At 38.9% G+C, this 24,761-nt stretch overlaps 1 protein-coding gene across 1 annotated transcript; it reads left to right on the forward strand.

Moving 5' to 3' along the window:
- The first annotated feature begins 18,677 nt into the window (after window positions 1-18,677).
- On the forward strand, window positions 18,678-21,856 carry LOC110906475 (vicilin-like seed storage protein At2g18540). Its single transcript, XM_035982914.1, has 3 exons — window positions 18,678-19,327; window positions 19,421-19,862; window positions 21,770-21,856. The coding sequence occupies exons 1-3, from the start codon at window positions 18,678-18,680 to the stop codon at window positions 21,854-21,856; spliced, it is 1,179 nt and encodes a 392-aa protein (XP_035838807.1).
- Window positions 21,857-24,761: the final 2,905 nt, after the last annotated feature.

A 24,761-nucleotide genomic window follows, 5' to 3' on the forward strand; every position in this document is an offset into this window, starting at 1 on the left:
GATGAATACTAGTCTTCTTTTCTAATTTTGTCATCTAAATGTTTATATATAACCATGAGAGAATCTTGCCACCCATTGTGCCCAATCAAGAGATGTCTTCCACATGCAAAAGCATGTAAGATAATTGGCCAAAATATTTAGGGAAGACCACCCAATGAAAACACATGCAAATGCATGAAATACTATTGGACCAAAATACTTTTTGGAGTTCCCATGGGGGGAGGGGGGGGGGGGCTAGCTTAATTTTTATAAAAAAAATTCAATTTCTTTTATAAAATAATTTAAGTCTTGTTTAACTTTATAACTTTTATAAAATATAACATCATATGTTATAAGACTTATATAACTTTTTATCATGTTATTTAACCCATTAAATAACAAGATAAAATATTCTCTCAAAATAAGTTATCCATATAATTTATTAGTTTGTCAAGTGTAATTATTTAGAAAACCAATTTCTAAATATTATAAGTGTTAATATTTATTTGTTTGATCATATCACAAATAAATAGTATAAGTGTTTGTCTAGCTTGTATTTGGGTATAACTCGACTTGGATCATAACGTACTAGCCACATCAATCTAATATGTGTCTTGGGCATACCGACTCCAACATCATTCTAGCCGATCGGTCAAGCTTTTGTCTTTTAATGCCATTGGTTGAAGTGCAAGCCGATCGGTCAAACTTTTTGTCGTCTTGTGCCATCAATTGAACAAGCTAACCGATCAAGTGTCAACCGATCAAACAGAGGGTCGAACGGTCAACCAACTGATTATAGATATAATCTCAGCCGATCGAACAACTTTACCACTCGCTCGGACAACAAGTTTGACTTCCTGTTGGATCTGAGTTTCTTTTTTATTGTATTTTGTGTTTGAAGTTAAGATGAAAATGGATGAGTTGTGCAGCGGAATTAAAATGAAAACAAACTTTGCATACAATCAAATGAGAGTAATACTTTAATCAAACAATTTTTACACAATGAACCGAATGATTGAATTTAATTTCAACAACGATTACAATGATAGATGTATGAATGCAAACTCCCCCTCAGCCCGAGCTCAGTAGTTTGTTCGTGCAAAGAAGACGAATGATGTAAAGAGCTAATAGAACAGTACAAAGTACTGAACTATTTATAGGCACTTGCAAACTACTGAGCATCTTTGCTGACGTCACCATGAAAGTGACATCTAACCTCCTAACAAACTCTAACCTCTGATCTATATAGACACTGCTTGTGTTAACTACTGCTAATACATTCTATTACAAAACAGACTTTAGAACAGCTGCTGCAGCCTTCTACTGCTGTGAACCCAGCAGCACTTGTCCGGATCAGCAGTGCTTGACTCAAGGCAGTAGATTGAATCAGCAGGACTTTAGTCTTCCATCAGATCTTTAGTTGAGCAGCAGTTATGGGTCAGCAGTTTAGCAAGATCAGCAGATAGGAGGTCATCAGTAGTTGTAATCACTTTCAAGGGGAGAGATTTGTATATCAGCATCTGCTTATTCAGAATCCACTGTTCTGATCCAGTTTTGGCTTTAATTATCTGTTCCTCTGATAGGGTTCAATCCCAACAATCTCCCCCTGGAACAGATAATGCCAAAACCTTTCATTATTTGTGGATATTTTATTGCCTCATTAACAGCTCCCTTATCTGACCTTTAAATTGTAATTCAAAGTCAAGGGCATCTGTATCTTCATCATCCCTGCTAAGTGGAAGATCAAGGAGATCCTGCAAATCTTCAAGACTCAGGCCAAGAGCTTGTTCCCTTGATATTTTCTCCACTTCTCCACCAGACCTGAGCAAAGTCAATACGCAGGTCTGTTTGTCAGTTGCCCACTTTTGTATTTTTGAGCCTGGTGGGTTTCTTGGGAGATGTTTATTTGCAGAAGTATTTGGTGAGGCTGGCCTGTTCCTCACTGGCTGAGCAGTGGTAGCAGAGTTTTCCTGTTCAAGTTCTTCTTTTAACGTTCTTAACAAACCTTCTTTTAAAACAGCATTTCCAGCAAGAATTTCTTGAACAGTTTCAGCTCCTAACTGGCTTTGTGTCCTTCTTTTGTAGATGGCATTACCAGCTGGAGCAGTGGCTCTCCTGATTTGCAGCTTTGATGGTCCTTTTGAAACCGCTGCTTCAGGGTAGTCAGGTTTTTGAGGAATTTTTGGATCTTTCTTTCTTAATTCCTCCAACCTTTTGTAGGTTGACCTGACCAAATCTTCTTTCCATCTAGCAACTTGTCTCTTGGTGCCAAATTCAGCAACAACCAGTTCTTCTTTCATTCTTTTTAGTTCCAACTGCTTTTCAGGTACATTCCTTTTAAACTTTGCCCAATCAGGAAGAGTGTGAGTGACTTTCCTTTTTATCATATCTTGAATTCTGGCTGCTTCAGCTTCAAGCTCTGGAACAGTCCACTCTTTGTACATGTGTCTCTCTCCTTTGTATTTCTTGTAAAACATAATGCTTTCAATGTAGTCTTTCTTCAAAGTTTCAGCTGCTCTTTCTGAAATTTGTTGACTGACATTCTTTGCAAAACGTTCTAGGGAACTGACTTGTGTGAGCAGATATTGGTAGTATCTTGATACTTCTTTGTCAGATTTCCCTTGTGTGTTTCTTTTCGAGATATCCTCTGCTTGCTTAGCCTTTATCTTCAAATATTCTTCAATGTTTTTGGGCCAGGGATATCCTTTGATTGAAGGCAACCTCCTTTTGGCAGGGTCATCCTCAGTATAAAAGGATTTTATTTCTTCTCTAACTACTTCCAGTTCAAGAGGAAATTGAACACCTGCAGGAGGTAAAAGCTTGTGCATTGGAATAGAAGAGAGTGGAACTGGTTTTGGTATATTGACAAGAGCTAAAGGTTTTGAAGATGTTGGGGATGGTGAAGTGACATCATCTTTAGGAATTAGCCTTCTCCTCTTTATTTGAGGAGGGACTGATGATGTTTTGGATGGAAAGATGGTTGTAGTGGCAGTGGTTTGTGATAGACTAACAGTTGTTGAAACAACTGGTGTTCCAACTACTGTTGTCTTTACAGCAGAAGTTATAACAACTGCTGTCTTCTGCCTTTTGACAGGAGGTGATTGTGATTTTGGTGGTGATGGAGGTAAAGCATTGGATGTAGTGTGTGTTGAAGTGGTGTGTGTTGAAGTGGGAACAGATGTTGAAACTACTGAAGTACCAACAGCAGCTGATACACCAGGAGTTACAACAGCTGTTTTAGGTGGTGGTTTTTGAGCAGACTTTGAACGTCTGACCGGAATGGATTTGGGTAGCCTTACTTTTCTAGTAGGCTTCTTCTTTTCATCAATGAGATTTTCATCATCTCTTGACCCTGAAGTACCTTGATCCGGATAATCCACCCTGGCTTTCTTTTTGGCCTCTCTATCCCTTTTTACACATGCAAGTGCTTCTGCAAGTGCATTTGTGGTCACATCAATTTTCTTACTCCCATCTGGCAAAGGAATCTGTTTGGTCATATTGGAATTTTCTGGTGCGAGGTAGAGACCATCTGTTATTCCTTTCCTTCTCCATTCCTGAATTTTCTCCCCCTTTTTGGCATTATCTTCGGGGAGTTGATCAATGAAGAACACTGGTGGAGGAGCAGTGCCAGTGGAGTGCAAGATTTGAGTTTTGAGAGCCTTTAGATCAGCCTGAGTGTCTTTGTACCTAGACTCCATAGCATTTCTCAATTGTTGAACATGTTTTTCATGTTGCGGATCTGCTATTTGTGCTTGTTGATGGAGAAAAGGTTGAAATAGATTCCAGAGCTCATTTGTAGCAGGTGCCTGTTGGAGAGCAGGTGCTTGAGGTGGAACAGCAGTGGATTGTACCTTTTGTACTTGTAACAACTGTTGTAGCATATCTTTGAGTTCTGCAACAGAGTTATCAAGTTTTTCAACACGAGCCGTCAATTTCTGGTACTTTAAACCATCACCCAATTTAATGGGATCATCTGATTTCTCACTAACAGTGGTTTTATCAGTGGTAGAAGTAGGGAGTTTACTCCAAACCTTAACCACTGATGCCCCTTTTTCTTGGTACTGGGGTCTTCTTCCTTCAACACTTGACAACCTTTTGATGTTGCCAGTAGGATAAAGAAATCCACTGGTGGTTGGCAGAGGTGCTATAAAAGGAATTGCCTCCAAGGAAGTCTTATTGATGTAACCACTGTCCAACTGTAAACCTGTAGGTTCAACAGTTGTAGTGGCTGCTTCACTTGGATTACCACAAAGAGTTACTTGTAACTCAATGGGTGTAACCTCCTCAGGTTGTGTTGGTGGGTCAGCAATGAATGATACAGCAGACTCAGTCATTTGTTGAGGCATATTCTCATTGATAGGTGATTGAGAAGGACTGTGTAATGCCTGGTTCAAATCAATTGCATCCAACAGTAGGTGTGTTTTTGGTGGAATTGAGGATGTGATGGTGGGTGTAGGAAGCGGATTTGCTGCGGGCATTGAGCTGTGGATGATGGAAACGAGTGTATCCAGAGCATCATAATGTGGTGGCCCTTTGTGTACAACCTGTTCTTTTTGTGAAGAAGCAGGAGGAGTTAGGGTTATGGGTTGAGATATTTGTACTAACTGCTGTGAGGAAGTAGCAGCAGTGGTTTCCTGTGACATTTGTGTTGTCACAGGCATTAACTCTGGTATCTCATCCTCCAGAGTTGCCTTTTTGATTGGGTTGGGGGGTTTTTGATTTTTCTTTTTGAATGGCCTTTTGGGTTTGGTAGGTGTGGGTTTCAAAACAGTTGTTCTGCTGCTTTGATCACCTAGAGAAGTAGGCTCAGCAGCAGATACCTAAGGAGCAGTGGTTGCTGCTAAATTCTGCTCAGGTACCCCTGCTTATGTTTTGCAAGGTGCTAACATTCGTGAAAAAGTTTCAGATGTTAGGCAGTTTATTGCAGTTATTTCACCTTGGTTTATTAAAGCTAAATCATCCTTACTGAATTTCTTTTGAAAATAATAGCTTAAAAATCTTGGGAATAGTAAGAATGATTTGCTTTCAACATTATTAACCAAATCTTTAAAGATTTCCCGAGAATAATTATAATTTTCTTCTTGAAGAATTGCATATCCCAGATTTTGAATCTTTATAGGGATCTCATTAAAAGAAGTGGTTTTGTTTGAAACACATAGGAGGAGGGTGTGAAATAGAAATCTTGGTGCAGGAGGAAAATAACCTTTTTCTAAGGTTAGTTTCTTCATCATTCTGGCTTCATACCCTCTTTCAATGAAGTCAATGTGCAACTCGTTTTTAGTGAAGGAAGTTTTACCTGCCTGGTCATCGAGTTGAAAGACTTCGGAGATGGATTGTGGTGTAATGTGGACAGCTTTACCTTTTATGGAAGATTGGATTACAGTTGCAAGGTCTCCTTGTTTTTCAAGGGTTGCATTCTTCCAAAATTCCCTTTGGGTCGCCAAGTAGATGGGTGCGTAGGCGGTGAGCAAAGTTTTGTACTTTGATTTTGCCATGATGGTGATAATGGAATCGAAAACATCTGTGGTTCCTGGTTTTGTGAGAAGACCCAGGAGATTGTGAGATTTTTTGAATGGAATTTCAGTGGTAGTTGCCTTTTGAGAGGCTGTTTTCGATGATTTTGATGAGGGTTTTGCAGAGAGCTTCGATTTTGTCATTTTTGAAACGAAATGATCGAAGAAATTTGTGAGAAATGAGAAGAAAAACTACTTTGAGAAGAGAATTTTTAAGAATTCAATTCGACAGTGAAACCCTGTTTTGATGGTGAGTGGGGATGTTATAGGAAAGAGAATGAATGCTGACGTGGCAGCCGTTACAAAAGGTCTGACTGCTATGTACTGCCCACGTGACAACCACTGGTGAAAATGAAGGACAGTACTTTTGGTGAAAGCAACTGATGAAAGCAGTGGAAAGGGGGTTGTGGATGATTTTCACTATCAGTGGATAGCATATCAGTGGATAAGACACTGCTTTTGAACAACAGTGGTTATCAGGGAATGAGAGAACAGAGGTTGCCTTTCAGCAGTGGGCAGACTTTTTGAAGTAGAGCAGACTTTTGAACAATCAGTGGTTATGGCAGACTTTTAAGGATTTTAATGAAATTTTCATTTTTAAGCTATTTTTAAGGATGGATTTTTGATTTTCTAAAAACATTTTGTTGCTTTTATTCATAGAAAAACAAGATGTTGCTTGTTATTCCATGTTTAGCATCCCAATCCTAGAGACCAAGCTTTCAAAAGTGGCTGTATCAAGTGCTTTTGTGAGCACATCTGCCAGCTGGTCTTTAGTTGGGACATGATGCAGAGAAATCAAACCTTTTTCATAGCAATCCCTCACAAAGTGATGTCTGATGTCGATGTGCTTTGTGGTAGAATGGGAAACTGGATTTTTGATGATATTTTCTGCTGCCTGGCTGTCCAACATGAGTGGTGTCTTTAAGGCAGTGATACCAAAATCCAGTAACTGATTTTGAAGCCACAGGAGTTGGGCTGTACAGCTTGCAGCAGCAATGTATTCAGCCTCAGTAGTGGATGTTGAAACTGCTGCTTGCTTTTTGCTTTGCCAAGAGACTAAGCAATCACCTAGAAACTGGCACCCTCCTGAAGTGGACTTCCTTGTGGTGTGACATCCAGCAAAGTCACTGTCTGAAAAACCTGAACGCTTGATATTCCCATTAGCTGGATACCAGATACCAAGTGTGGGAACACCTTTTATGTATCTGAGAATCCTTTTTACAGCAATGAGATTTGATTTTCTGGGAGCTGATTGACTTCTTGCACAGACACATGTTGCAAACATGATGTCTGGTCTAGATGCAGTTAGGTACAATAAGGACCCAATCATGCTTCTATAGAGTGTTTGGTCAATCAGCTCATCCTTTTCATCAGACATGACCAGCTTATTTGTGTCTATGGGTGTGCTGCATGGTTTACAATCATTCATATCAAATTTGGTTAAAAGTTCTTTAGCATATTTGCTTTGATGAATGAAAGTTCCATTTTGCAACTGCTGTACTTGGAGACCAAGAAAGCATTGCAGCTCACCCATTGCACTCATTTCAAACTCAGCTGTCATGAGTTCTCTAAACTCTTCACACATTTTGGTACATGTGCTTCCAAAAATAATGTCATCCACATAAATTTGGACAATCATTAAATCTTTCCCTCTCCATTTAAGAAACAGTGTTTTATCAATGGTACCTCTTTTGAAACCATTTGAGAGTAGAAAGTTGGAAAGAGTTTCATACCAGGCTCTAGGTGCTTGTTTCAGGCCATACAAGGCTTTGTTTAGCCTGTATACATGATCAAGATAAAATGGATCCTCAAAGCCTGGAGGTTGACCTACATATACCTCTTCTTGCAATGTACCATAGAGGAAAGCACTTTTGATATCCATCTGAAACACCTTCATGTTGTGGTTGACAGCAAAGGCCAGGAACAGTCTGATAGCTTCCAATCTTGCAACATGGGCGAATGTTTCATCATAATCAATCCCCTCTTCCTGTCTGTAGCCTTGAACCACAAGCTTGGCTTTATTCTTGACAACAATGCCCCTTTCACCTGTTTTGTTCTTGAAGACCCACTTTGTGCCAATGGGACTAACCTCTTTTGGCAGTGGTACAAGCTCCCATACTTGTTGTCTCATAAACTGTTGGAGCTCCGCTTGCATGGCTTCTACCCAGCTGTTGTCTTTTAGTGCCTCTTGGTACTTGACTGGCTGATGAAGTGATAGAAAACCAGCAAAAAGACAAATGTTTTGGGTTTGGCTTCTTGTGAGCACCCCTTCATTGATGTTGCCAATGATTTGATCAGGTGGATGAGATCTCAAGAAGATTAAATCTCCTTGGTATGGTATGATGGCATTTGTTGGTGAAGGCTGCAAATGTATATCATCTGAGCTAACCACTGCTGATGACTTTGATGACCCAGTAGTGGCTTCAAAAGGTGGTGGAATGGTTGGTAATGGAGTGGACCACTGCTGACTTTTATCCACTGTTTGAGGACTTTTGTCAGTAGTGTTTGAGGATGTGGAAGCAGTGGTGAATGGGCTACTTTGGTCAACAACTGTTGATGTAGCAGTGGTTGAGCTTTGACAGATGTTTTGAACAACTGATGCTTTTCCCTTTGTGGCAGACCTTTGAGGGATGATGACTTCATACCCATAGTCTGGTGTTGTATCCTCTGATGGACCTGCACTGTTAGTCTTGACAGCAGTATTTTCAACAGTGAATTTTTCAAGATCAAACAGTTCAGCAGGATTTGCTGGGATTTTCATTGATGAAAGTTCATTGAACTTTACATCCAAAGTCTCCTCCACTACCTTGGTCCGTGCATTGAACACTTTGTAGGCCTTGGCAGTGGTTGAGTATCCCAGAAAATAACCACAATCAATTTTGGCTGCAAATTTTGAAATGGAATCTTTTAAATTCAAAATAAAGCATGGGCAGCCAAATACCTTAAAGTATGAGATTAATGGTTTGATTTTATACAGAATTTCATAGGCAGTCTTTTTGTGCCTGGGGTTTATTAAAACTCTGTTCTAGACATAGCAAGCAGTGTTTACTGCCTCTGCCCAGAAAGTTAATGGCAAACCTGAATCTGCAAGCATGGTTCTGGCAGCCTCAATCAAAGTTCTGTTCTTTCTTTCAACAACCCCATTTTGCTCTGGTGTTCTAGGGATGCTGTACTGCCTTACAATCCCTTTCTTCACACAGAAGGCATCCAACTCCCTATTTTTAAATTATGTGCCATTGTCACTCCTAAAGCTTTTCACTGGATGGTCAAATTGCTTTTCAACCTGTGTCACAAAGTCTTGCAAAATGCCTGCAGTTTCATCTTTAGAGTGCAAAAAGAAAGTCCATGTAAACCTAGAAAAGTCATCAACTATAACCAAACAATATCTTTTCTTTTTTAAGGCTCATGACTTGAACTGGGCCAAACAAATCCATGTGTAGCATTTGCAAATACTGGGTTGTTTTAGACTCTTCAATGGACTTGTAAGAACTTTTATGTTGTTTTCCTTTTAAACAGGAAATTCAATGTTCAGGACATGAAAACAATTTTTGTGGTAGGCCTCTCACCAAACCATTTTTTGAAATTTCTGTTATTGTCTTAAGATTTGTGTGCCCCAGTCTTTTGTGCCAAAGTTCTGTCTCTTTGTTAGAGGCAGCTGAGAACAGACAGGCATCAGCTCTGGGACACTCTTTTGACATGTCAACAACATAAACATTGCCACTTCTTTGAGCAACAAGTTTAGTTTGACCATTTTTTATTATTGCTTCAATCTTTTTGACCATTTCTGGTCCAAGAATCCTACAACAATCTTTTGTGAAGAATGACCCAAACCCTTTGTCACTCATTTGAGATACACTCAGAAGGTTGAATTTTAGATTGTCTATTAGATTGACATTTTCAAATTTTACATTGCCAGATTGCACTATTCCAGACCCCAAAACCTTCCCTTTACTGTTATTTCCAAAGGATATATCACCCCCACCATGGATTTTAAAGTCTTTGAGGAGGGCTTTACATCCTGTCATGTGCCTGGAGCCTCCACTATCTACATACCAAAGACTATCAAAGCATGCAGAAGCTCCCTGCACATGAAGTAAAAGGATTAGTTCATTAAGGACTCCAAAGCCAGCAGGGCTTTGGATGGAGTCTCAACAGTGTCTGGCATGGATGCAGTGTGATGGACAGTGGTTAAGTCAGGGATTTGGACAGTCTTAGTACTGTTCCTTGCTAACCACTGTTGAGGGTCTTGCCCAATCACCTGCTGGTAACCGAAAGGATGCCTATTCACTCTGGGTTTAGAGGGCTTTTTGTAGACCTCATAAACGTGTGGAATCCTTTGGTAAGACTGTTTTTCCTTGCCTTTTCTGAACTGATTGGCAGGAGGTGTATCAGTAACCTGAACATCTCTTTTAACAGATGTTTGGTTCAGCTGTTTTGTGACAATTATTTGAACTGGCACAAACAGTGGTTGTTTCTTTGTGAATTTGACAGATGGTGATGCTGATGGACTCAAGGATGTTTTAGCAAGGTACTCATTCTTTTTGATGTCAAAATTTTTGAGATACACACATGCTTGAGTTTTGTGGTTTGTTTTACCACAAACAATGCAGCTTTCAGCTGAAACTATGACACTTGTTTTTTTATATCATAAGCTTTTAAGTGGAAACAATCTTTTGTTAGATGGTTTCTTTTCTCACAAAATTCACAAAACAAGTTATCAATTTTTTCTTTCTTCTTCCTTTTTTCAGACTCCTTTGCAGCAGAGGTTTTAACCACTGCTGGGATGTCCTTAAGAGGAATGACTTTAGCTTTTGGAGCTTTAACACCATCAGTTGATGTAAAGTCCATTGGCTTGAAATTTTCAAGAATATCACACTCATCAGACCATTTTGGTTTAAATTGATGATTTTCAATCTCCTCAAAAGCAGAAGGGCCCATTGGTCTGTCAAGTGTGATTTTGTTACCAAGTTTGTCAGTGATTTTCACTTCTTGGCCATTCTTTTTTGTGGGGATGTACTCAGCAGTTACATCAGTGGTTGAAACAGATTTTTCAAAAGCAGTGTTTTCATCATCATGTTTTCTATAACCAACCCCGAATTTCACATTGCTTTTTATCTGTTTCTCAAGCATAACCTCATACCCTTTGCATGATTCCACCCATTTCTCACATGTGATCTGGGTGGATTCTAACTCCTTTTTGCAAACTTGGTATTTTTCTACCATAGTTTGGAGTTGGGTTTTGGTTATGCTTTGCTCTTCTTTCATGCTGCTAATCTCTTTCTCTTTTTCAGCCAATTTGTTTTTAAGTTCTTTTAAAGATCTTTCAAATTTGACTTCATCAGTTAAGATTTTGTTCCTAAGGTTTTCATTCACCTCTTTGATGTTAGCAAAAGCAATAATGCAATTGTCAGAACATAGTTTTTCTAGAACTTGAGGTGATACCTTGGCAGCAGCCATCATTGCACAATCACACTGAGTATTCTCTTCATCACCAGCTCTCTCTTCTTTTTCACCTGCCTTTTCTTCTTTCTTATCTTCTTCAGACCATAGATCTGTCAGTGGTTCAATCAGGGTACCTGAACTTTCTTTCAACAGTACTTCATTAGCCACAGCAGTAACCACTGCTTCAATCACCTCATCCACTGTTTCAGAGACCAGCTGTTTCTCTTCAGATTCAATACCCTCCTGTATTGACTCTAATGCCATCAAACAAAATTCATCATGAGAAGAAACATTAGAAGCATAGAGTGCAAAGTTTTCATCACTGAGGTCTTCAGGCATACTGCTCCAGTCAACAAACTCTTGAGTAAAGAAACTTTGTTGATCTGGTTTTGTTGCTACTGGAGCAGTGGTTTGTGGTGCAGGTTGCACTTGTGCCTGGGGAGCAGGGGTTTGAACATATTGAATCTGTGGAGCAGCTGTTTGGACATAATGCACTGGCACCGGAGCAACAGCATAGTGAGCAGTGTTCACATGTGCTGCTGGGGCATATTGGGCATAGTGCACAGTGTTTTGATTTTGAGGTCTAGGATTTGAACTAGGGTGAGTGATTATGGGACCAGTTGTTTGACTCCTACACTCTCTAGCAAAATGTCCTAACGTGTTACACTTATAGCACTTGATTTTCGATTTATCCAACCCAACCCTTAGATTCCCATGCAACCCTGGGAATTTTCGCCCTGTTCTTTTATAAAACTTGCTAGTTCTAACACTTAGCAAGGCCAGTTGATGCAAGATGTCCATTTGCTCTAGATCAGTGGGGTCAAAATGCTGTAAATCATTTAGTTCAAAGCTTAAATTGTCTGACATCTGGTTTTCATTTGCAGTGAATGCATAACCTGTAGAGTGAGGATCAGGGTTGTTAAAATTTGCACCAGCTGTTATGTCAATGAAGTGATCATAACCCTGATCCTTACCACTACCACCCGATTCTTCTTGACCCAGAAGAGCAGTGTTACCGAATGAATAATCATCAACGGTTTTCCCTGACTTTTGTAACTTCCTTTTCTGGTTCAACTCCCTTTCGTAGGTCAGGAGTCGACCATGGAGTTGGGTCAAGGTCAGATCCTTAAACTCAGGTGAATTTCGGGTGACAAACGCTATTGTGTCCCATTTGTCTGGTAGTGACCTGAGGAACCTGCTGTTTTGAGTTGAGTTTGTAAAAGTGGTTTTAACAAGCCTCAGTTCACTGATGAGACAACTGAACCGCTCAAATTGTTGCGTCAGTGATTCACCTTTAACATGACAAAATGTTTCATACTGTTGGTTCAGGATTTCCCTATTGTTTTCTCTGACCTCTTCGGTACCTCCAAACTGTTCCTTAAGCGCGTCCCACAACTCTTTGGCATTGTCACAATGTAACAATCCAACATATATTTCGTTGGGCAGCGCTGATGCTATGATACTAAATGCTTTAGCATCTAGTTCAAACTTTTGATAATCCGTTTCAGTATAATTTTCAACAGGTTTTGGAACTTGTTTTTTAGCATCTTCAGCGCTTGGCACTGTAGGAACATGAGGACCAAAGATGACAGACTTCCAACAACCCGTGCTTTGTTGAGCGAGGATGTGACCCATCCTCCTCTGCCAGATGTTGTACTCATTTCTTTTTAGCATAGGTGGTTTAAAGAGAGAACCAATGTTGTTTTTATCGTCCTGAGATTGTGACGTCATTCTTGTTGTTTTACAGGTACTGAGAAATCAACTTTAGTGGTGATTAATCCTTACTCCGTTTTTCAACGACGAACAAACGATCAGTATCGACTGTTTTGAGCTGAACTATTTACGTCAAAATGATTGTTAAATCAAATTTGACTGTCCAAGCTCTGATACCAATTGTTGGATCTGAGTTTCTTTTTGATTGTATTTTGTGTTTGAAGTTAAGATGAAAATGGATGAGTTGTGCAGCGGAATTAAAATGAAAACAAACTTTGCATACAATCAAATGAGAGTAATACTTTAATCAAACATCTTTTACACAATGAACCGAATGATTGAATTTAATTTCAACAACGATTACAAAGATAGATGTATGAATGCAAACTCCCCCTCAGCCTGAGCTCAGTAGTTTGTTCGTGCAAAGAAGACGAATGATGTAAAGAGCTAATAGAACAGTACAAAGTACCGAACTATTTATAGGCACTTGCAAACTACTGAGCATCTTTGCTGACGTCACCATGAAAGTGACATCTAACCTCCTAACAAACTCTAACCTCTAATCTATACAGACACTGCTTGTGTTAACTACTGCTAATACATTCTATTACAAAACAGACTTTAGAACAGCTGCTGCAGCCTTCTACTGCTGTGAACCCAGCAGCACTTGTCCGGATCAGCAGTGCTTGACTCAAGGCAGTAGATTGAATCAACAGGACTTTAGTCTTCCATCAGATCTTTAGTTGCGGCTGTGGTCGCTTCCCTGGCCTGGATTGACAGAAGACGACTGGCTGATGTTGCGGCTGCTGTTGTCTGGCCTTTTCTGAGTCTGGCCAGCACCAGATGCTTTGTCATGATCACTCCACTTTCGCTTGTTATCATTAGTGGACGCAGTGGCAGTGGGTGTAGCAGCAGTAGCGGCCGAAATACGCGGAGGTAACGATTCGCTTTCCACCTCTTGGTCCACAATCTTATGAGTCAGACGAACAATCTGTGTCAAATCATTGAGATGGGCTGCAGTGACCAAGCTCTTCACACGCGAAGGCAACCCTTTGATGAATAACTCAATCCTCCGGGACATAGGTCGGGATAAGTTTGGGCACATGTCGGCCAGTTCATACGATCGCTTCACATACGCTTCGACTTCAGATCCAACCATCTTCAAGTTATAGTATTCGTTTTCCAATTTCTGGACCTCGTCCCGAGGACAGTACTCCTCCCTGATCAGTTCTTTAAAATCTTCCCAAGTTGTGGCATTCGCTGCCTCGATGCCCAACAACTGTACCTGGGCGTTCCACCACGTTAGGGCACCATCAGCCAAGGTACCCGCAACATATTTCACCCTGTCCCCAGCGGGACAGTTACAGATAGCGAACACAGACTCTGCTTTCTCGAACCATCTTAGAAGTCCCACAGCCCCTTCAGTCCCGGTGAAGGTCTGTGGCTTACAGTCCATAAACATTTTGAATGTACACGCAGGCTGGTTAGGTTGAGGTTGCGCTTGTTGACCTAATTAACGGGAGGAAACACATTATAGGAATGAAAAGACGTGTACGTGGTATAAGAGTAAAAAGTACTTGGTACATTCCGTACCAGCTTGATAGGCTGCTAAAGCCTCAGCCACGCGAGTATTGATTAGGTCAGTCAACTCAGCCTGAGTCATGGTGATGTTACCACGTCCGTGTCCTCGTCCACTCATGTTTCTATAGTTGGGAATAAACCGATTTAGGAATCGAAACGAGATATGAGTCAAGTATCATACTGATATTTACGTACTACCAAGTTCACACATAGTAAGGCAGAACCCTTCTCACGCTCGATAAGCCTCACTGGGACTTGCATGCACCCCGCGTTATTATTAAGTGTGCACCCATAATAATAAGGCAATTTGCATGCTTATCTCAGTGCCTCTTAGCTTGCGCTCGAAGTTTCCCCCGTTCAAACAACACAACAGATGATATCACAGTTCTATGGTTTACATGAGTCGAAGAGTAGTGTCACACTATCAAGTCACTTATGGTGTTAAACGTTTCAGTTCATGTATGCTGTGAGTGTGTGACTACTAAGCAAGCAATGCATAAAGTGAGAGAGAGAGAGACGAACCTTGCAATCTGGAGCTGAGTGTTATGATCGATTTTCGAAGTTGTTCGGTTATAGTCTGGTTTTACAAAACGTTTTAAAACCTAGTTCACTATAACCAGTGGCTCTGATACCAACTGTAACACCCCCAAAATTCCACCTGCGGAAACCTCGCGAGGCGTGTTACGCATCAGAGTTCGAGCCACCAATCACATTGAACCAATGATAGATATTAAATAAGTCATGACATTAACTACTATTATAAAATGTCAACATGTTATCAATTCTCAAAAGTTGTGTAGCGGAAGCATGTATTAATTCGTTTAGTAATAGTTTCATGATAACATTCAAAATCAATGTAACGTTTATAAATCACCCAAGAGTCTCGATCCATGACCACTCCAGCACTCCCAGATAGCAAGTCCATGTTCCAAACGATAATGACCTACAAGCATGCAAACAAGTGTGTCAGACTACGCTGGTGAGTTCAAGTGTTGCTTACGTGTTGTGTTACCGGTTATATGTTAATGCGATTCAATGGTGCGTTACGATGTTGCTCAAGTTAGTTACCCTAGGGACTACGCCCTTACGTAACCGAGGAGTGTGCCTCTAAGCAACCCACTATGTTGTCCGGTTAGTTACCCTAGGGGAACCGCCCTTACGTAACCGAGGAGTGTGCCTCTGAACAACCATAGTGAAACCCAGATAATTAGTACCTAATAGCGCTATCAACTAATTACCCCCATTGCCCTCCAGGCAATAACCAAAACCGATTAAGTTGTTTACCCAATGTTTTCCCTTCCAAATGTTTACCAATTGTCCCAAACCACCGGGACGCATGCTTGAGAAAATGCAATGAACTCACCTGGGGTTGCTCGGTATGATACACGAAAAGGTTCAGTTAAGCTACAATGTGATCAACCACGTCCTAGCAGGTTTATCATACAAGTCAGGTTGGGTTCAAGTAAGGTACGTACGATTACACAGAGTTAACACATTACAAACACGTATAGATCATGGCAACACTTTAACTGTCAAGCATTACATTCAACTTGTGCGATTAGAAAGTCCAAGCCCATCAGATAGTCGGCCCAACATCATAAATGGTTCAATGGCATATACGGTCCAAGTAACAACATAAAATATCTTGTGCGATTCGGATTGGGTTGTGCGACTGGCTTTGGGCTTGATTGGCCCAATCATCATAACAACAACTCCACTTGTGCGATCCAATACAACTTGTGTGATTGAAGCGGTTTGTGCGACTCACCCTTTACCCGGCCCAAAGATTGAAAGCCCAATAGACATACATAAGGCCCAAAACAATAAACAGATAATAATCTTGTGCGACAGAAGACATCTTGTGCGACTGCCCAAGATGTCTTGTGTGATCGGATTGGATTGTGTACTCGTGACTTGGGCTTTAAGGCCCAACAGTATAACAACATTGAGCAGGAGTGTGTGGCCCAATAAGAATTACACGACTTTCAGCATCAGATTTTACCTAAACATGTTCTTACACAATCATAATTATTTTCCCTACTTATCGTTCTAGAATTCACATTATCCCTGACCATCGATAATTAAATATCATTGGACCAAAACAATAGTCAAGTATTATCATTATTAAAACCAACAACAATACTAAACATTCACACAATTTTTAATACCCAAGACCATTCTGACAACCTCACTAAATTGATTAGATCGAGAGACACCTGGCAAACTTACTAACCCCTAAACTAAATATGCACATGATTGATTAAATCGAGGCACATGGCCGTCACTTTCTTAACACACATGACCGCCATTATCTAATTCAAGGCTACTCAATCTTTTTTTTTTTTTTACTAACCCCTAAACTGATTAAGCTCACATGCATGCCTATCATCCAATACTTAAAAGACAACAGTTAGCCATAATCATCATGTTACGTGTACCATCCTTCAAATAATAGGGTTATTTTTTCATAAAATTTGTGGCATCCATGTTTCACATAAACAATTATAACTAGCATGCAAATCACGAAGCATAAATCATCACATAACACGAGACCATTCAAGAATCCTAATTAACACGTTAACATACTAACCAGAATTGAGGAGGTGCAACTTCGATGAAGAGAGGAGGTATCGTCTGCCGTCACAGTTCAAAAAGAGAGGTAGGGTTTCTTTGCTTTGGTGTTTTGTGCAAAGCCATAACATCATACGTACACTAAATGATAAAAGGATTTTGGGATAGTTAGCACCTTAGCCGAACTGGGCTTAAGCCCATACAATTGGGCTGTCGCAACAAATGGCAAAGCTACCAACGAAATGGGCAAGGATGGCAGGTTTGGGCCTCTAATCCTACTGGGTTTTCTTTGGATTTCAATGCTTTGGGCCAATACATACATAATACATATACATAATCATGTAACACACACACAACCTCATAATATTCCGTTGAAACTAGTCACGACACATGGCCACATAACGTACATACAAGTCGTACAAGTCACATTGAGAGTACAAAGAACGTCTAGAATACGAGTTGTCACATCATCCTCAACTTGAAAGAAATTTCGTCCCGAAATTTGACAAGTAATACAGAGGAGTGAAGCGATAGAAACTCAAATTAATCTTTATGCAACACTATACACATAATCATTTAATTAACACAGTTCACGTAAGCACGTAACGTTACACAGAAGCAGGTTCGAATCACGAGTTGTCACACCCAACACTTCCGTTGACTCACTTGATCGAATACCCTGTCTGATCGAATAACTTTCCCGTGCGATCGACCAGCACCCTGTCCGATCGAACAGGCCGTCCGATCGAACAGCACCCTGTCCGATCGACCAGCATACTGTCCGATCGATCATCCTCCCGTCCGGTTCAAGTTGTTGGATAAATTTTTGAACTGATCATTTGTTTGCATGATTCGTGTGTTCAGGTGATTCAAGGAGAAAGAAAATGGCTGAAGAGTTTTACAACACGTTCTACAACGCCTTTACATCTGACTCGTCTGAAACATCAACAGTCACACCAAAATCAATAACAAAAACGATCAATGATAACATAAAACATGAAAATTTCTATGGAACTTATTCGAAACCACCGAAGCTTGAGAAGATAGAAGATTAAACTTGGTGGAAAGAAAGATTCCTGAAATGGGCAAAAGCATACGCTCACGAGAGTTGGTTCTACTTAGAGTTTGGATACAGTCGACCGATCAATGACAAGAATGAAGAGATTCCTCTCAGTGATTTTTCCGAGGACGATAAAAGGAAATTCTCATATGAACAGAAGATGATCGCTTTGATTCAACAATCTATCCAAGATGATATATTTTATTTGTTAAATCATGATGGGTCATCAAAATCGGTTTGGGAAGCGTTAAGGGTTAAAGCTGGGGGGGGGGGGGTAAACAAATCAAGAAAAATAAAGTTGCTTTATTAAAGAAAGAATTCGATTTGTTTGATAGCTTGAAAGGTGAATCAGTTCGACAAATGATTGAACGCTTTTGTCATCTAAAAATTTAACTTGAAAGGTTTGAAATTGTGAAAGGAGAGAGAAAATAGTTGACAAAATCATAGAAGCGTTACCACGAGCTGATCAGTGGCAAACGTTTGTGTTTATCTTGAAAAATGATGTTTTATATGATTCAATTTCTCTTGATGCTTCGATAGAAAAAATTGAGAGTCATGAACTTGAGCTACAAAAGCAAAGCAAGATGAGCGGTTCCTCGCATCATCAGAATGTCGGTATTTACTACAAGGGCAATGCACCTTCGGTGAAAGTTGGTGAATCACCAAAGACTGGATTCAGCATTGAAAAGATGAAAGAACCACAAACAAGCTCATCAAGCTACAATCCGGGATATCATTCATCTTCTTCAAAATCTAATCCTGAAGAATCAGAGGAGATACTGCGCAACATTGCTCTCAAATTGAAGAACTCTCCAGCTATGAGCATCAATGCAGCAAAACAACAAATGAGTTTTCTGGCATCTGTGTTAGAGTTATACGAAGGTTTAGTGTCTGGAAAAATTGGAAACTCAGAACTGACAAAAGAAGACTACGACCAGATCGACCCAGTAGAAATGGAACTCATTGACATACGCCAGTGTTTAGCAAGTTGCATCCGAAGAGCTCAGAGATATGTGGAGATTACCGGGAAGCAATCTATTAGTGGTCCGTCAACAAAGCTGGGATACGACAAATCCAAAGTGACCTACTTCAGATGTAAGCAAAAAGGTCATTTCAAAAGAGAATGCAAAAACTCTGAAGTTGACGAAACTGAGAAACCTTGCAATGATGATTATTATCGAAAGGCGATTTACCACCGTAGCAAAGAAGAGCCGAAAATGATTGAAAATAATCCAAAAGAAAAGTCAAGAGCATATACAGTAACCCATGATGACGAAGGATATGATTGGGGTCAGATTCTTCCTGAAGAAGATCGTATTGATAATCAAGTTACAGCTCATGGTAGAACTACATCAAAAGGTAAACATCATGTTTTTGTTGCTGAAATAAAGGAGAAAACTCGAGAAGAGATTCTAAGAGAGAAAACGGAAAGAGAAAGATTCATTGTTGGATGCAGAATGGAGAAAATGTAGGAAGAGTATGAAAATGTTGTTAGAAACAAAAGATGGGACAAGAACCGAGAATGTTAGGTCAACAGAGATGGTGAACCTGTTGTTCCCAGGAGAGATATAGTTCATGATGATGATGTTCTAGTCATTCCTCTATCCGTCGAGTATTACTCAAATACTGCAAAAGATAAAACATATCCGAAAAGGCGGGATAAAATCATAAGACATGCTATGACATCAAGTCTAAGAAAGAGGGATGAAGAAAGAATGAAGAAGAATGTTGAGAATTTGGTTGATGATCTGAAGAAGGCTGCTGAAGAAGTCAAAGTTAAATTTGTTAAAGAGGATGTGAAGATAGAAGAGGAAGAGAAGGTGATAAAAGAAGTTGTTGAAGAAAAAACTGTTACCGAAGAACAGCAGTTTGATGAGAAGAAGAAAGAAGAAGAAGAGGTAAAAAATGAGAGTTTAGTTGCTGGTGATGATGGTGATGAAGCTGTTGGTGAAGAAGAACAGAAGAAGAAAGATGCTGATCAGACTAAAACAGCAAACACCAAGGTGCCAATCACTGAGATAAATTCTAATTTTGAAGTCTTAATCGAAACTGTTGAACAGTGCAAGAAATGCATGGAAACGTGCAGTGCTTGTACTGAAAAAGACGAAAAGTTCAGAACAAGAGATCTTGAATTTGTTAAAATCGAAAACGTTTTCAAAGAAAAATGCAAAGCAATGCTAGAAAATGAAAAGATTTTAAAAGAAAATGATGAAAAACTTTCGAAAAAATATAAAAAGTTAGAAAAAGAAAATGATGTTTTGAAAGAAAATGTTTTGAAAAAGACAGGAGAATGTGGTTTAAAAGAGAATGCTTTTCAAGAGATGAAAAAGGAATATGATTCAATAAAATTGGCTTATCACATTACAAAAGAGTCATATGAAAATGTGAAAAGTCAAATGAAACTTGTTCAATCGAGATTGAAATACTGTTCTGAAACAACTGATACGCTTAAGCGACAGTATTCAATAAAGCAACAAGTTGTCAATTCTTACATTAAGGATGTTGCTAAGCTAAAGCGTCAAATAGCTGATTTAGAACAGGATAACAGCAAGTTAAATAGTTATCATGCGTCATCATATGTGCTTGAAAGAATTTTCAACATAAAACCGGGTGATGATGATTCTGAGAAAAACAAAAAGGGCATTGGTTCTGAGTATCATCAAGTTCCTCCACCAGAAAAGTTTGCATTTTATGATGATGAAAAGGTCGAAAAAGCTTTCAACATGGTAGATCAATTGCCAGATAACATTGACGTAACCTATTCCAAATCTGATGATTCTAGTGATTCAGAGGTGGTAGGTAAGGTCGTTGAAAGTGTTTTGAAAGAAGAGTCTGTTGATACAGGTAAATCTGAATCACAAGATGAAAATGAAGGCAGTTTTCATGAAGAATATTTGAAAAACTCAAAATCTAAGAAAGATTTGAATGATGATTCAAAAGGATTGGTTTATACCATGATTGGATCAGACATATTATTCTTAGATATTGTATTCCCGATTCAGAATGTGATTTCAGAAAAGATTGACAAAGTTTTCAAAATGGTTAAGATTGAAAAGTCTGAAATTCCAAAATTTACTGGAAAAGGTCACAAAACTTTTTATAACAAACCTGGTGTCAAGAAGAAAAACATGAAGGCTGGGTTGGGTTATAAAAAGAAACAAAATTGGAATAAAAATGAAACTCCAAATTATCAGACAAAGATGAATTTTGTTCATGGAACAAGTTCAGAAGAAGATAAAGAACTCCAATTTAGACGACAGTCCAATGAAGAGTTTCTTGATCAAAAGAAAAAGCAACAACCACAGGTCAAAGATAAGACAACGACAAAAGTGAAAGAATGAGGTCTATTTCGTTGATCGATGTCATTCTCTTCTGTTGTCACAAGAAAGGATGTGTGTCCAAGAGAACATGTTTGAAATGTGATCAAACTAGACATCTTGTACGCAAGTGTCCAAATCTGAAACCTGTTGGTGTTGAAACAAAAAAGAAGTCTGATGTTGTGAATCAGAAGTCAACCAAGTTTGATTCAAAGCAAACTTGGAAGCTGAAAACGTCAAAGGCTGACTCACAACAAACATGGAAACCAGTGACACACAGACTTAGAACAACACCAAGTTGGAAAACAACTGTTGATGCAACAAAACCAAACCAGTTTTGGAAACCAAAAGTTGTTGTTCAAAATCAAAATGTTCAAAAAGAGTCACATTTTTATAAAAGAGGGACTCCTAAAGGTCAAACATGGAGTGTTAAGAAACAAATAACTTTGGTAGATGATGCTAAAGTTGAAAAAGTCTTTGTTCAAAACGACAAAGATTTTCCGAAGTTGAATGAAGCATATTGTATTGAAATGCCTAAGGTCCAACAGACCTGGGCTAAATTGTTCAAGTGATTGAATACTTTGAATGTGTAGGTGCTCAAGACAACTGAATGTCAACCAGAGGAGTGTCGGAGCAGCCTGGCACAGGAGGAGAAGGTTGCTGAACTCTGTGTTGGTTGAAACAGTGGTTTGTTTGATTTTCTATAAATAAATAAACAATATTTCTAAAACCATAAAAATTGAAAAAAATTAAAAACCAAAAATATGTTTTTATTTTATCAAAAATTTGAAAATTCAAAAATATGTTGATTGAATATGCCGAAACCCTCACGGCGGAATAAACATGATTAATCTCACAAGATTGAAAAACGGTTTTCAAACTATAAAAGATCAATGTGTTGTAAATCATGGGGGTATTTACTGCTTTTCATGCAATTCAGTACACATTAAGCAGAAAATGGATGGCGAGACAAAGCTATCAGCGTCAGGTTGTCAAATTTTCTTTAAATGATTTTGAATTTTAGGGGGAGTAAAAATTTCAGAAAATACAAAAACATTAGAAAATTTGAAAAAACCAAAAACATGAAAAAAATGAAAAAGAGTTTTTGTGTAAAAAGAGGAAATGATAGTACATCAGTAGACAATGACAGTACGCTAAAGAATTGGAATGTTTTAATGTGATAAACGGTCACACTGATGATGTGCCAGTAGATTTGTACACGCTTAGTAGATTGTTTTCGAGATATAAACCTAAATTTCAAACTTACTTATTTCGTGGGGAACATCTTTCGGATATATAAGTAACCCCTGAAATCTTGTTTGAAAGATCCCACTTTCTGAGATACTAGGTCTTTATACTTAGTGATATCTGGGGTATTATCCCGGGACTTCTGATTTTGCGGAAGCAATGGCCTAGTCCCCGTATAATGCTTTTTGCTTGCTTGAAATATAGCATTACCCTCAGCATAAAAATGATGAAACATTGAAAAATGATAATCATGTGCTGTTGAAGAAAAGATTCTCTAAAGGGAACACACCGAAAGACGAACCATCATCTCTTTGTTGAATGGAAGTTTTGACCTGAGCTCTCATGGCCTCGCATCAACCCTTTACAGATATCATCTAGGTATACTCACCTGTAAGACTGAATATTGGGATCTGGATACGGGAGTATATTCTAAGGTGGGACACGCAAATAAGTTAAGTTCTCAAAACACTAAATCCGTATCTCGAATCAGTTGAACTTTGTGTGAAAATTTAAGTGGATTAGTATACTGACAATCTAAGTGAATCGTTTAGAACTTAAAGTGTTTAAAGCTCAACGGTACTAGTGATTTGTCATAAACTGATATGATCCTTTGACACGAACTCAAACAAAAATATTATCTGTAAATATGTTTGTAAATATTTCTTTACTGCTTTATGTTTCAGAAAAAAACAAAATGAATTCTGTTTTAGTTTCGACAACCGATGTCTGAGAAGCTGAGTTTCAAAATCTAAGTATGTTGATTGTGTTTCTGAAAATAAAACAAGTTCATTAATTTGAAACTTGAATTTTTAATCAAAAATCAAAAACAGTTTGTGATATCTCCAAGGTCATTAATTTGGACTTGGATGATTAACCGTGAAGGATTTGGATGCTTATATTGTTAAAATACTGAAAAGAGCCAGTTTTTGATTTTTGATGCTTAAATACTGCGAAATCATTAAAGATTGTTGATAGGGGGTGATTTAGAAAGTTTAAAAGAGCCAGATTACGATTTCTGGACAATTTCAAAATATTGTTACTTATAAACGTTTGAGAGTTGCAGATATTGTACCAGACTACGATCCCGATAGCCGAGTCTAAAGGGGAGTCTGAAGACGAGCTCAACGCAAGAGGAAGTGTGGATTCAAGGAGCCATGTATCTATCCCAGAAGAGCTTGTAACCGGAAAGCCAGGTGTCGATCCCAAAAGCATGGAAGCTTGACGAAAGAGGGAGCCTGAAGATAGAGTCTACTGAAAGGGGGAGCTGAAGCTGAAGACAGATCCACGGGGATTCTGTTTAAGCAAGAGAGAGTCTGTGTTTGCTGAAGACATCAAATCATCAAGAAGACTCAGAGAGAAAAAGAAAGACAAGTCGCTACGAGCTTGACTACGGATTGACTGCGACAATATCCAAGGGGGAGTCTGTTGGTGCATTTACGTCTATCGCCTCCGTCAATTCCGTTCGTAGCAGAAACAGAAGAAGTTTAGTGCTTATAGTGTTAGAATTAGGAGAAAAGGCAAGGTGGCATTTCTGTAATAGTGAGGAATCTCATTAAAGCCCCTTGGCCTATAAATAGGAGGCTTATGCCTTACTTTTGATACTTTTACACATTTGGAGCTTAGGAGATCTAGAGCTAGAGAGGGAAAGCTCGTGTATGTGATTCAGGTGCTGTACAATTTCAGATCTGATTATAGAATCACAGTTATAATTACGGTCTCGTGTGTTCGGTCACGTTCGTGTAGGGATTCCGCACGTCACACGTTCGGTTAGCAATCGTTACGGAGTCAAAACCGGTCCTAACAAGTTTCATGAATACAAAGTTTCCATATAACATGCTAAAGAAAATGATTTTAAATTCGATTTCTCAACAACATTTCAAAAAACTGTTTATTCAAAAAGATTTATTTCAAATCTCTTACAAACAAACTATGAACTCGCTCAACTTTATGTTGATTTTTCACATGCTGTTTTTTTCTCATGTTACTTGTTCTACTTATGACACGGTTGGAACAGGAGAACCACGAGGATTCGAGTACTTAGTGGGCGTTCGTTTTCTAGAAGTCTTAGCTTTAACTGCTTCCGCTGTGCAATGAAGATACCGGTCCAGTCACGCCAGCTCTGATATTTCGGGGTGTGACACTGCTCTCCCAACGCTTCCTTATACGGGCTAATTGGAGGACCATCACCGCTCAATTTGTTTGTAGCCTACTGTAAATTCCGCTGTATTTTACGAAGATGATTTTATATATATATATATATATATATATATATATATATATATATATATATATATATATATATATATATATATATATATATATATATATATATAGTGT

Source organism: Helianthus annuus, chromosome 14 (genome assembly GCF_002127325.2).
Source record: "Helianthus annuus cultivar XRQ/B chromosome 14, HanXRQr2.0-SUNRISE, whole genome shotgun sequence".
NCBI classification, from domain to species: domain Eukaryota; kingdom Viridiplantae; phylum Streptophyta; class Magnoliopsida; order Asterales; family Asteraceae; genus Helianthus; species Helianthus annuus.

Excerpts from the sequence above, each read along its gene's own strand:
- LOC110906475 (XM_035982914.1), top strand. The coding sequence starts at position 18,678 with ATGAGCATCAATGCAGCAAAACAACAAATGAGTTTTCTGGCATCTGTG. Across the intron at positions 19,328-19,420 it reads GGATGCAGAATGGAGAAAAT|GAGAGATATAGTTCATGATG; the intron begins GTAGGAAGAGTA and ends TGTTGTTCCCAG. Across the intron at positions 19,863-21,769 it reads CTAAAACAGCAAACACCAAG|GTGCTCAAGACAACTGAATG; the intron begins GTGCCAATCACT and ends TTGAATGTGTAG.